General features: G+C 48.1%; 1 protein-coding gene across 1 annotated transcript in view; it reads left to right on the forward strand.

The window, feature by feature from the left end:
• Window positions 1-12594, forward strand: part of CALN1 (calneuron 1) — a 404458-nt gene that overhangs the window by 31631 nt on the left and 360233 nt on the right. Inside the window, exon 2 of the mRNA XM_048224589.2 lies at window positions 9951-10075. Coding sequence (XP_048080546.1) covers window positions 9958-10075 — 118 coding nt within the window. The 5' untranslated portion in view covers window positions 9951-9957. The remainder of the gene's footprint in view (window positions 1-9950; window positions 10076-12594) is intronic.

Consider the following 12594-nt stretch of genomic DNA (forward strand, 5'->3'; position numbering starts at 1 on the left):
AGAATAACAATTACAATCCAAGATTCATACTCAGTGAAAAATAAGGGGAGGATTTAGAAAGGAACCCAATTAAACTGCCGAAAATGGAAAAACATGGTCATTTAGACGAAAAAGTCAGCAGACAGGTTAAGCCATGAGTTAAGTTACAACTGATAAAAGAATTGGGGAATTTAATTTTGAGGAAATTGTTTATAAGATACACAGAGATAAAAATATGCAAATTAAAAAAAGAATTTAAGAAACACGGAAGGTACAGTAATGTAACTGTTAAGATTTATTTCAAGGACCAGTAGCCCCTCTGGGTATTTGAAAAAGGAAGGGATTTAATGCAGGGGATTTGATGCTTACATCTTGTCCAAGGGCTAGAGGACTGGATTTTAGGAGGGTCTCTGGAATGACTCCCGGAATAATTCAGAATTGACTTTCTAGGAGACTTACTACCACTGAGACTGCCGTTGGAATAGCCTTCCTGTTCCTAAAACATTCTCTTGACACCCCCCCACCCCAAAGCTGGAGAATGGACCCCTGAAGCTGTCATCCAAGGATTTAGGAGCCTACTCTTGCCACCATCACCACGACCACTTCTTCACAGCCACGAAGCTGGAGAGTGGACAGTGGAATATTGCTACAGGAAAATGTCATGTTTCCATTGCCTTTTCTTCCCTATAGAAACAACCAGAAATGGTCAGGAAAAAGGCTTTCATCCAGTGTCATGCTGGAGCCAGCCCATACCAGTTTGTGAAAGGCATTTGTTAAGTTTTCAGGAATTTTATGAGCCAGTTATTAAACACAGCCATTCTTAAATGAATGATAAATGAACATCAACTTATGTTCTTAAATGAAGGATCAACTGACAGTTAATTATATTTAAAAAAGACAAAGGTAATAAAGACTAAAAACTCATCACTTCCTAATTATGGGACTCCATTTTCTTGTTATCTGTGATTTGTGGTTAACTTAGAGGCATCTGTGGAAATGGTGTATGTGGAAATATGTGGATATACTGTATAATGGTGTGCAGAGTAACTGGCGAACCTGTGGAAGAGTCTAGAAAAGCTTTGGTTGGAAGCCACCACAATAACAACAATGATGACTGATAACTGGGGGGCTTGGAAGTAAGGTTGACCTGAAATATTGGCCAATAATATCACAGAAGAACAAGGCAATCCCAAAATGATAAACAACCCAAGAGATAAAGATGAAAAGGAAATCTACAGAAGAGGAACCCAGAATGGTCAAAAGTCATGTAAAAAGATGCCCATATTGGCAATCAAGGAAACCCAGTTAAGAAAAATGAAGCAGTCTGATAATACCAAATGTTGGCAAGGCTGTGGGGAAATAAACGCACTCTTAGATGAACGATGGGGCTCTAAATTGCTACAACCATAAGGATGGTTTTAAAATATATCCATAAATTCTTGGGTACTCCCATCTTTCAAAAGGTGGGGCCTAATTCCACCCTCCATGAGTGTAGCTGTACTTAGCCACTTGCTTCTAATGAATTGACTATGGTGAAAGTGACGGCGTGTGATTTCCAAGACCAAGTCATCAAATCTCCCTCCTGTCTCTTGGACCACTTGTCTGGGGGGGAGGCAGCTACCATGTCCTAAGAACACTTGAGCAGCCCTATGGCAGGGACCCCAAGAAAGTGAGACTTTCGTGAATAGCTGTATGAGGAAGCCATCTTGGAAGTGGATCTTCCAGACCCAGTCATGCCTTCTGATGGTGGTAGCCCTGGTCAATGTCTTGACTGCAAACTCAAGAGATCTCCCAAGCCAAAACCACCCAGCCAAGCAACTTTCGATTCCTGACCCACAGAACATGTGAGATAGTAGATAGTTGTTGTTCTAAGCCACTGATTTCAGGGGTAATTTGTTTTGTAGCAATAGAAAACTAACTCAGCCACTTTGGAGAGCAGTTTGGCAAAACTGTGTAGTATTTTATTTAGGTATATAGGCTGGAGAAATGCCTGCAAATATATATACAAAGAGACACACATGAGGATATTTGTTGTAGCGTACATTTTTAAAAAGATTTATTTAGGGGTGCCTGGGAAGCTCAGTTGGTTAAGCATCTGCCTTCCGCTCAGGTCATGATCCCGGGGTCTGGGGACTGAGTCCCGCGTGGGGCTCCCTGCTCAGTGGGGAAACTGCTTCTCTCTCTCCCTCTGCTTGTGCTCTCTTGCTCTCTTTCAAATAAATAAATAAAATCTTTTAAAAACATTAAAAGGATTTATTTATTTATTTATTGTAGAGAGGGGGAGGGACAGGGGGAGAGAGAATCTTAAGCAGACTCCGCGATTAGCTCTGAGCCCCACTTGGGGCTCGATCTCAGGACCCTGAGATCAGGACCTGAGCTGAAACCAAGAGTCCCACCCTTAACCAACTGTGCCACCCTGGTGCCCCGCATGCCTTTTTTTTTTTTTTTTTAAAGCTTCATTTATTTAGGTAATCTCTAAATGCAATGTGGGGCTTGAATTTATGACTCTGAGATCAAGAGTTGCAGCTCTCCTGACTGAGCCAACCAGGCACACCCATTACAGCATGCTTTTATGTCAGTTGTATAATGAGTAAATAAATTGCAATATATTTATATGGTGGAAAACTATGGAGCAGTTAAAAATAAACGAGGTGTGTGTGTACAGATTTGGATAAATCCCTAAAATTTAATATAGAGGGAAATGTGCAAGTTGTAAAAGCATATGTGTGGTGTGATATTATTTATGTAAATTTAAAGATATATACAGCAATACTATAATATATTCTATACAGTTACTCCCAAGTGTAGGAAAATTTAAAACATGGAAGGATGCATTTCAGTGGAGGGAAGGAAGTGGAGAAATAGAATGGTAGGCAGGGCATCAATGTCATATATTATTTCTGTTAAAAAAAATCTGTACCAAATAAGGTAAAATATTAGTCTGTGTTCAATCTGGGTGGTGGGTCCATGCATGCATTATATTATTTGCGGAATTTTCTGTTTTTTAGAAATACTCCTATTGCCATTAATGTAGATTTCCCTTCTATTATTTTTGGGGTTCCTTCTTTGCTTTGCAAGGCCTGCCCCTTTTCCAAATCCGCTTACCTCTCAGCATCCTGTCTTGTCTTTTTGATGTGTTATCTCCTCACCTTACTGTGATGGTTCCTAATGAATTTGCGTTCTTATTTCGTACACACGCTGCTTTCTTGTTTGTAAGGACATAACCAGAAACTGTAAAATTGTCTTCTTTCTTGTATCAGATCATTGTTGACAGTATGTTCTTTGCTCTCCATCTTCTTGCAAGTGCTTCCTCCTTTAATGATGCAGAACTTTGTGCAGACCCCCACGTTGGTGTTTCGTGCTTACTCATTGCTGTCTGATTTGAGCTCTGTCCAAACTCTGTTTGCCAATTGGCATGCCCCTGCAGGATCTTCACAAGGGAACACGATTGTTTTGTAAGTGCTTAGGCAAATGCCCGGTGGGTGTCTGGCTGGCATTCGTGCAGTGCATTTTTGCTGGAGGAAGATGGGCTCTTGTTGTCTCCTCATAACTTAGCTCTTGGACTATCAGGAGGAGACGTACTGGGTGTTCCAGGTATTCTGCAGTTCTTCTTTAATCAAAAGTAAGGCATGAAAAACCACAGTCCACGTAGGTCTTTGCTTCTAGGGTCCTTTTCACTGACGCCTGTGTCTGCGGTGAATTTCACATCGCCACGCGCAGGGCCCGAACCCTTCCATTTCTAGCCGCATTCTGGGAGATGTGCTCCCTGAGTCCCGGGAGGAGGGGGCAGTGGGGACTTGACCCTGGCTGCTTTTAAAAAGCACTCCCCACATCATCTGCAGGGTGATAGCCTGAGGTCACGGTTGGCCGTTCCGGAGTCCCTGGAATAGGAAAGAATGGGGGTAGATAAAAATCCTTCCTTATCCATTTACCATCTGACTTTGTTATTGACTCTCTCAATTCAAAATGTGGGTATGCCACTGACTGTCACCCAGATCCTGACCGTGCTGACGTAGAGGAGGTTAATTCCACACCCTGGCACTGGTGCGAAGGGGAGTATCATTATTTTTGTGTGCCTTCACGGTATTTTTAGGGGAAGTTGGCAAAGGCCCTATCGGGGCTGGCTCATAGGCTCTCTGCCTTCTGGAATGCAAGGTCAACATTGCCCCTCCAGAGGACAGGAGCCTCTGTGAAGTCCGCAGTAGATTCTGTACACACTCCGCGTGCCTGCCCAGAGCACAAGCTCCCACTGAGGTCTTGTACCTCCTTTCCAAAGTCCATCGAAGACTTTGATTATTTATTTATTTATTTGAAGATTTTATTTATTTATTTGACAGAGAGAGAGACATAGCGAGAGAGGAAACACAAGCAGGGGGAGTGGGAAAGGGAGAAGCAGGCTCCCAGCAGAGCAGGGAGCCCGATGCGGGGCTCGATCCCAGGACCCTGGGATCACGCCCTGAGCCGAAGGCAGACGCTTAACAACTGAGCCACTCAGGCGCCCCCCCCCCATCGAAGACTTAAAAAAACCTGAAGTTATTTGAAAAAGTTTCAGACACAAGTTAAAATGCCTTTCTCTAGCTTTTTTTTCCCTCCCTCTCTCTGTGGTCCATTACCAGAGACGTATGCGACCTAAATAAAGTACTTTGGAGCCGTGCTCCTCAAACTATTTGTGGGGAAGGATTAGTTCAAACATGAAGTCAACTGGTCACATGCTTAGATGTTGGGACAATGCTATAAATTGCTCCCAAAATTTCTGTGCTTTCTTTCCGTTCCTGTCCTTCTCTCATTGCAAACCAGCAATAAGCAGGGTTCAGCTGGCCTTGTCCAACCACACGTTGAGGGGCGTTGCTTTAGAGACCCTGTGGAATTACACTCTGGTAACAGTATTTGTCCATAATAATATCAGCATACAGCAGTGTGCCTGAATCTCAGCTCTTGTAGACAAAAAAAAAAAAAAAAAGTGTATTAGTTTGGGTTCTCCAGAGAAGCATAACTGGTAGGACGTATAGAGAGAGATTAGATCATAAGGAATTGGCTCACACAGTCATGGAGGCTGAGAGGCCCCAGGATCTGTAGTTGGCAAGCCGGAGACCCAGGAGAGCCCATGGCCTGAGCTCCAGTCTGAGTCTAAAGGCGGGAGAAGATGGCGTCCCACCTGCACAGTTAGGCAGAGAGGAGGAATTCTCCCTCAGCTTCTTTGTTCGCTTCAGGCCTCCAGCAGATTGGGTGAGGACCACCCACCTTGGGGAGGTTAAGGTGCTTTCCTCAGGTTACTGATTCAGATGTTCATCTCACGCAGAAACACTCTCAGGGACACACCCAGAGTCACGTTTAAGCACCGACATGGGCACCCTGTGGCCCAGTTGAGTTGACACGGAAAATTAACCGTCTTGGAAGGGCATCACCTCAAGTAAATGTGAGGGGGGCTCTCCCGTTTATTACTCTGCCAGGGAACATGCCAGTTCCTTCACCCTAAAAACAGGAACCACCCCTTTCGTTATTTATTTATTTGTTTATTATTTTAAATGCTATTTCTAGTATAGTTAATATATAGTGGTCGTTAGTTTCAGGTGTACAATATAGTGATTCGGCAATTCTACACCTTCCTCAGTGCTCATCGAGAGAAGTGTGCTCTTGGGGTGCCTGGGGGGCTCGTGTTTGACTCTTGATTTCAGCTCAGGTTATGATCTCAGGAGTGAGCCCCATGTTGGGCTCAGTGTGGAGATTGTGTAAGATTCTCTCCTCTCCCTCTGCCCCATCCACCCCACCCCCGGCCCCCACCTGCCTCACGCTCTCTCTCTCTCTCTCTCAAAAAATTAAATTAAAAAAAGGTAAGGCTACTCTTAATCCCTTTCACCTGTTTCATCCATCCCCCCACCCACCCCTTTTGTTTTAGCCTTGGGATACCTTGTCCTTGATGTGACCGTGAAGCTGGCCTCCCTGGTGCCTGTGAAACAGACTCCTCTTCAGTTCTGGTGCTTTCCATTCAAACAGCTCCTTCCTCCTGATGGAGCGAGCTGCTTGCTGACAGCATGTGGCACTGGGAACCCCTGGTTCTTCGCTGCTTGGACATCAGCTCCCTCAGCACCGTGGTGCACAATGCCAGCCAGGTTCTCTCTGAAGCCCACCCTCTGCCAGGTCCTCACTGAGCTCTTCTTGACAACCCAATGTGTTTTGGGGCGCCTGGCTGGCTCAGTCGGTTACGTGTCTGCCTTTGGCTCAGGTCATGATCTCAGGGTCCTGGGATCGAGTCCCACATTGGGGGTCCCTGCTCAGCGGGGAGTCTTCTTCTCCCTCTCCCTCTGCCTCTCCCCCTGCTCATGCTCTCTCTCTCTCTCAAATCAATAAAATCTTTTTTTTAAACTTTTTTTTTTTTAAAGATTTTATTGATTTATTTGAGAGTGAACAAAAGTGAGTGATCACAGAGAGAGAGGGAGAAGCAGACTCCATGCTGAGCAGGGAGCTGGACTCCGGGGCTCGATCCCAGGACCCTGAGATCATGACCTGAGCCGAAGGCAGAGCTTAACTGACTGAGCCATACAGCCCCTAAATAAATAAAATCTTAAAAATAAAATGTAACCCCGTGTGTTTTAGCTTCAACCTAATGAACCCATGGTCTCTTTGCCCGGCATCCTGCTTCATACAATCTTTAGCAAATAATCACTGATGGTGTTATCGAGAGTATGTCCAGCTTTAAATCTAGTGCTTTCTATACGTTATCTTATTTCCTATTTACAAAAATACTGTTTGCTGTGTATCAAAATTTTTGAATAGGAGAAAAATGTTGCTGACAAAGGTGAAGTAACTTACCTACATTGGCTAATAAGGGTAAGAGCTAGAATTTCAGTCTAACGCCAGTTTTGACCAGAAGGTTCTGATTCTTTACCATGAAACCGCACTGCCTTCCAGAAAACACACAAAAAAATTGTTCACAACAGTCACATAGATAATAGCTCTCAATAAGTAAAATTGCCATTGGGGAAAAAAATATTTTTTGTTCCTTGTCCTCCCTAGAAGGCTCCATCTTTAAGTTTCAGTTTGGGGTCACGTTTGTCTTTGCCGATGAACTTGTGTGTTTCCTTTCCTTAGCCGAAGAGAGACTCTTAAAGCTTGGGTTTCCCCACGTGGCTCGGAGTGAAATTCAGCCCTTAATTGCGGCGCTGCTTTTAGCTTACTTGGAATAATGTTCTTCCCTTTCTTGAACGTGACTTCATTTATCCACACGTATGGTTCGCTTGCACGTTTCCTTTCCCACCAGACGTGGAGTGTTTTGGGTGCCGACCGAATACACTCAACGCGTCCCTAATTTTGTAAGCTGCCTTTTCCAGAAGCAAATTCTGTGGGTATGTCGAGGGGGATTCAGTGGTGGCCAGTTTTACTCGACACCTATTCTGTGGCTGAACTAGGTCGTGGCTTGGATATGTTCGATCGAGTATAACCTTGTTACCGCGGCTTGTAACAATTTGTGTGGCGCTTCTAGGCCATCAGACAACCAGGTGAAAGGTTGCTAATGGGAAGATGTTTAGAAAATGCGAGGAGCAACTAGAATGATGAGCCTCGACACGGGAAGGGGATGCTTTCTGCCCGTGTGCTGACCTCAGGGGCCCTTCTCCCCAGGCGGTGAAGTTAGTGTCTTCCCATGTTTATAGGACTGAAACGTTTAAAAGAACAGCTGATGGGGCTGACGGGGGGTCCCATGGCCAGTGCTGGGAGGGCAACTGAAGCTGCACAGGAACCATGGGCCGGTGTTGCGAAATCAACACAGCACAGGGCCCCCCAAGTCAGGATCGGCCCTAGGAAAAGGGAGGGCAGTCCTAATTCCTACATCTGATTCTCACTTCTAAAACCTGGTCTGAAAATGAAGTTGGTGAAAAGAGGAGATGCTGACTGAAGTGTTTGTCCAGAGAAAGACTCCTGTATTTTATGTGTAAAGAGAGAGGCAGCTGGGAGGGGGAAGTGTGACTTGTAATTAGCTGAAGATATTGGCCAGTGCAGACCTACTCCGTAACTAGCATCTGGCCGTTTGTGATGGGCCCGTGGATGTCCGTTCTGTTCTCCGGGGAGGGGTCAGGGTGGCTTGGAGCCTGATGGCTGGCTCTTGCCTCAGCCATGCGTCTGTTTTACTTTTCAGGGCCCAGAACAGTCATGAGAGATGTCCCAGTTGTTATGATGAGTGAAAAGTACCTTTGATAGAAATAGAGAAATCAGGAAGTGTGGCCTATTTTTTAGGAAGATAATTAATTCATTTTTAGACATCTTGAGCTTGAAATGAGAGTTTGACATCCGGTGGAAATGTCTGGGGCTCTGCTGAGGCTGTTCCGTCGAAATAGCACCCGGGAGGCTTGCATTCTAGAACTGACTCCTCTACTCACTGGCTTTGTGTTCTGGATCAAGGCCCGGAACTTTTAGGAGTCTCGTTGGTTGGGTTGTAAGTCAGCGGCTCTCAGCCCAAGTAGGGACCTGCTGGTGTGTGCTCTAGGTTAGAGGGAGAGAGGGCAGGCGGGGTCCTGCAGGATTTGTCACTCAGTGGCGTCCCAGGGAAAAGAAGGCAGGAGCACCCCCCCCAACCCCACCCCCGGTGCCTGCTGGCTCCACCATCCCACGATTAGGACAGTGGCTGTCATGAGTGTGGTTTGAGGGACAGCAAGGATTGGGGGTCCTGCACGGTCATCCTCAGAGACTGGCTGTCTCCCTGTAATTTACACCTTGTAACTCAGCAGTGCCTGGATGGGCCGTTCGGGCTGCCCCCACGTACCCTACAGATGCAAACTTTAGTAAGAAACAGCGCTCTACAAGTGACTTGTATGGAGAGTGAGGGGTGTGTTGGGAGAGAGCTCAGGGGTCATTTCTCTCCCACAGAACCCTGGCAGGGAGGCCCTCCCCTCTGCTTGAATGCCCCCAGTGACGGGGAGATCACCCCTTTTGGTGCTGCCTGGTTCACCTTCCTGGAGCTCTGTTAAGAGGTTTTGTTTACCCACAGCCTATAATTGACTCCCCCTACTTCCTACCTATTCCCTAATTCCACTCAAAGGTTGATCAGTCCTCTTAGCCCCCTTTCCAAACAGAGAAGCAGAGCATCGCTTCCTAATGAGCTCAGCAGCTCACTCACTGTCACAGAGTCCTGTTCTCTCTGCTGTGGAGGAGCCCGCCTTTCTAACTGCCTTGTCTTTAGCTCTTCCGTGCTTGCTCTTTCAAGATCCTCACCAGCTCTCTTTTCCTCCCTCTTCCCTTAGCCTGCATCGCACTGGGCAATGGAGCTGGGTGGAGGAGCTTTGCCTGGAGGGTTTGTTGGTCTGGTCTCAGGGATGCCTTGATTCCCTGTGAGATTGCTGGGAGCTGCTTTGTTCCCCTCACCTTTGCAGTGGGGCAGGTGGTGTGAGTACTGTCTCAGAGGAGTGTGCTCAGAAGCTGCTTCGGCTAGCAGGTGTCTAGCCCCAGTCAGGCCCAGGGGCTGCTTCTCCGAGGTGCAGAAGGCTGTATGTGTATTCATTTAGGGCCTGCCATTTCCTACCTGATTCAAGTGCTGTGTGAGTGGATCATCCCCTCTACCTGGGAAAGGACCACACGTGGCTCTCTGCACGGTCACCTGGGGAGCCCAACATTTCTGGGATGTGCATTCCTGATGAGAACCGAGAAGGCGTTTGTCAGGCTAGGGAAAGGAGCCGAGAGGATTCCTTTTTGCATGGAAAGGACTTGCTGATGACTTGGGTGTCCCACAGTCTGCAAGATTTGTGATTCAGTTGGTAAAACGAAGTAAGGTGTAAGACGAAGAAAGCGATAGAACTTGCGATCATTTGGGGACCGTTGAGACCACGAGGACCCTGGCATTTTCTGACTTTCCCTCTAGAAATATGATTGTTGTGTTGAAAATGACACCGGCCATCTGGAAACCAAGGTGGCCCTCCTGGGAAGGAAAGAAGGAACGAATGATGATATCTTTCTCTCCCCACTCCCGCTTCTCTTGTGAACAGGGAAAAGATGCCTTTCCACCACGTGACCGCTGGCTTGTTGTACAAGGGGAATTACCTGAACCGCTCCCTCTCTGCGAGCAGCGACAGCGAGCAGCTTGCTAACATCTCCGTGGAGGAGCTGGACGGTAAGCGGCCCGCCCTGTCTGGGAGGTTAGCCACCCCAGGGAGGCATTTGAGGCTCTTGTGCCTCGGAGGTGAAAGCACCAGGCCCTGGCCGCCAGCTGTGGCCAAGTCTAACCGTGGCGTGAAGGGAAAGGGCTCAGAGACAGGTGCCGCACGAATGATTTCTTTGTGCGGGACAGAGCTGGTAGCCTGAAAAAAATCTCTGCTGAATATTTTGGTTTCTTTGTAGCCTGACCTTGGGGATGGCCTTCAACTACCAAAATGTGTTTTCCAGTTTAGGGACCCTTTAGCATCAGCGGCCAAGTTGTCATGTTTCCACATTGTCGTTTGCATGGGGGCCCAGCTGCAGGGGAGGCGAGGGCCGGAAAGCCCTGGTCTTGACTTGGGGCCATGGTGCTTTGAATCCTGCCCAGGTCAGAATCATCTGGAAGCCGCGTCGAGATGGGAATGGACAGCAATTATTTTAATTGCCTCTGTTCCTTCGTAACGCAGTGTAGCCCTGGGTGTTCAGGAAGGGTTAGAGGGATGAGAACAAACCTGGGCACAACATGACTACATCCTGGGACAGTGTCCTGTTGTATCCTTATTGGTCAACGAAGCCCCTGATAACCAACCACATTAAAACGAGGAAGAAGGAATTTATTTCTTTTAGAAGAGAAAAGTAGGTTGATTCAGCCAGATGTTTGCCTAGGTGCCACAGCTGCTGAGGCCGAGCCAGAATCCGTTTTCTCTGGTGGTCTGGAATGCTGTGCTCCTGGTAACACCATTTTAAAGCATGAAGTTGAAATTTGCTTTCGAAAATAGAGAAGTCAAAATTACCCCAGATGGCCCACACATTTGCTTTTAAGTGAAATGGTCTGACCAGCGCGTGCTGTCTCTGCACACAGATGGGGGCCTCACGGCCATTACAAGAAGAAGGTGGGGAAATTCAGCTCTGGGCCAATGAGCTTCAGAGTTGGCAGGAGTTGAGGAATGTGGAGGATGGGGTCATCTGATAGCTTTTCCTGCTCTTGTCGGGTTTGATTGCTTGCTTATCTAAAAGGCAGGCTTGTTTACAGGAGCCCGGGGTAAAGCCAGTAAAGCCGCAGAGGCTGGAGGGCAGGGTCCACAGGGGCAGCTGGGGGGCTGTTATAGGACACAGGAGCGATGTGACAGAGCCTGGCTCCGTAGGGCCAGCAGGTGCTCACTGCAGTGTGGACAGAGGCTGGCGGCAGGAGAGGAGAGCCCGACCCTCGGATCTCCTGGCCTTCTGATGGCCAGCGGACGTTCTCACGTAGGACGCAGAAGCAGGCGGTAGAGCCCAGACTGCCTCCAAAGCGAGGTGAGCATCAAGAAGGCCCAAGCTCTGCTGGTGTGTTTGGTGGGGCCCCGGCCTCCCAGCGCCCTGGGGAGCCCACTCCCAGGAGAGATCAGGGAAGTGCACTGATTGGGGGGTGGGTTTGCACTTGTGTTTCATTCAGTAGGTGGGTCCCTGGGCTTCCTCATCAGCAGGAAGGACTGAAAGCCTCGCTGAGCAGAGGCCATGAGGACGGGGCAGGAAGCCCCTAGGTTAGCATAACTCTCAAAGAGGCTGACATTACTCACCAAAGGAGGTTTGGAGATCACCTGTGGCTTTCACAGATCCTGGCTTTCCCTTTCCCTCCCTCTTCCCTCTCAACGTCGCCATGAATAATCAAGAGGTGATTTCTCCTCTGAGCGTTGGCTTTTTTCTCTGTGAAATCTGGGCCACTGCCAGGGCGCGCAGCTTTTCAAGAGGACTGCGCGCTGGGTGTTGTCCCCCGGGGGTGCCCGGCAGAACCACCATCCGTGTACTTGGGCAAGCAGCCGAGCTCAGGAGCATCTTTCGCTCAGACAGCTGAGCCCGGCTGAAAGGTGCTTTCTCAGCAGGCGAGAAAAGCAGGGAGAGAGTTTAACAGCCCTCAAGCCTAGGTGGGCAGGCTTAGCAGTGGGGGCCCTGCAGGGTCACTGATGGAGGCCAGCCAGGCGTTATGGCCTGAGGCCCGAGGCCGGCTGCTGAAGACACTGTTTGTCCTTCAGGAGGGTAATCCAGGCTCTCAGCTTGGAGAAGGGCCATTTATTTTCTGATGGAAGATTCCTTCTACTTATTTACTTTTGGCCAAGGTGAACCCTGAGTTATGACTGCTCATGCTTTATGATGAGTATCTTGGGGCTCTGGGCAGGGCTGTGCAGATGTGTGCTGAGTTTACAGCAAGCAGGCAGGGTCTGAAAACCAACTGCAGGTTGGCTCTTGGGGAAGGCAAGTTTCCGAGGCTTTGCCTGTTTGCTGTTCTCTAGGACAGGCTGAGCCCTGAAGTCCTGCTGCTTGGGGCCACTCATTTATCCTCAGAGGACCCATGGTGTGGTACGGGGAGTTGATGTGTTGGACACTGATGGACATCAGAGCATCCTTTGTGATCCATTAGTTGAGTACCATCTTCTCTTCCCACACCCCCTCCCTACCCCCTGTGGCGGCAGCCCCCCGCTTAGGGATGGCCACGGGGACAGGTTCCCCCACCTGGCT

Source organism: Ursus arctos, unplaced genomic scaffold, assembly GCF_023065955.2.
Source record: "Ursus arctos isolate Adak ecotype North America unplaced genomic scaffold, UrsArc2.0 scaffold_2, whole genome shotgun sequence".
Lineage (NCBI taxonomy): Eukaryota > Metazoa > Chordata > Mammalia > Carnivora > Ursidae > Ursus > Ursus arctos.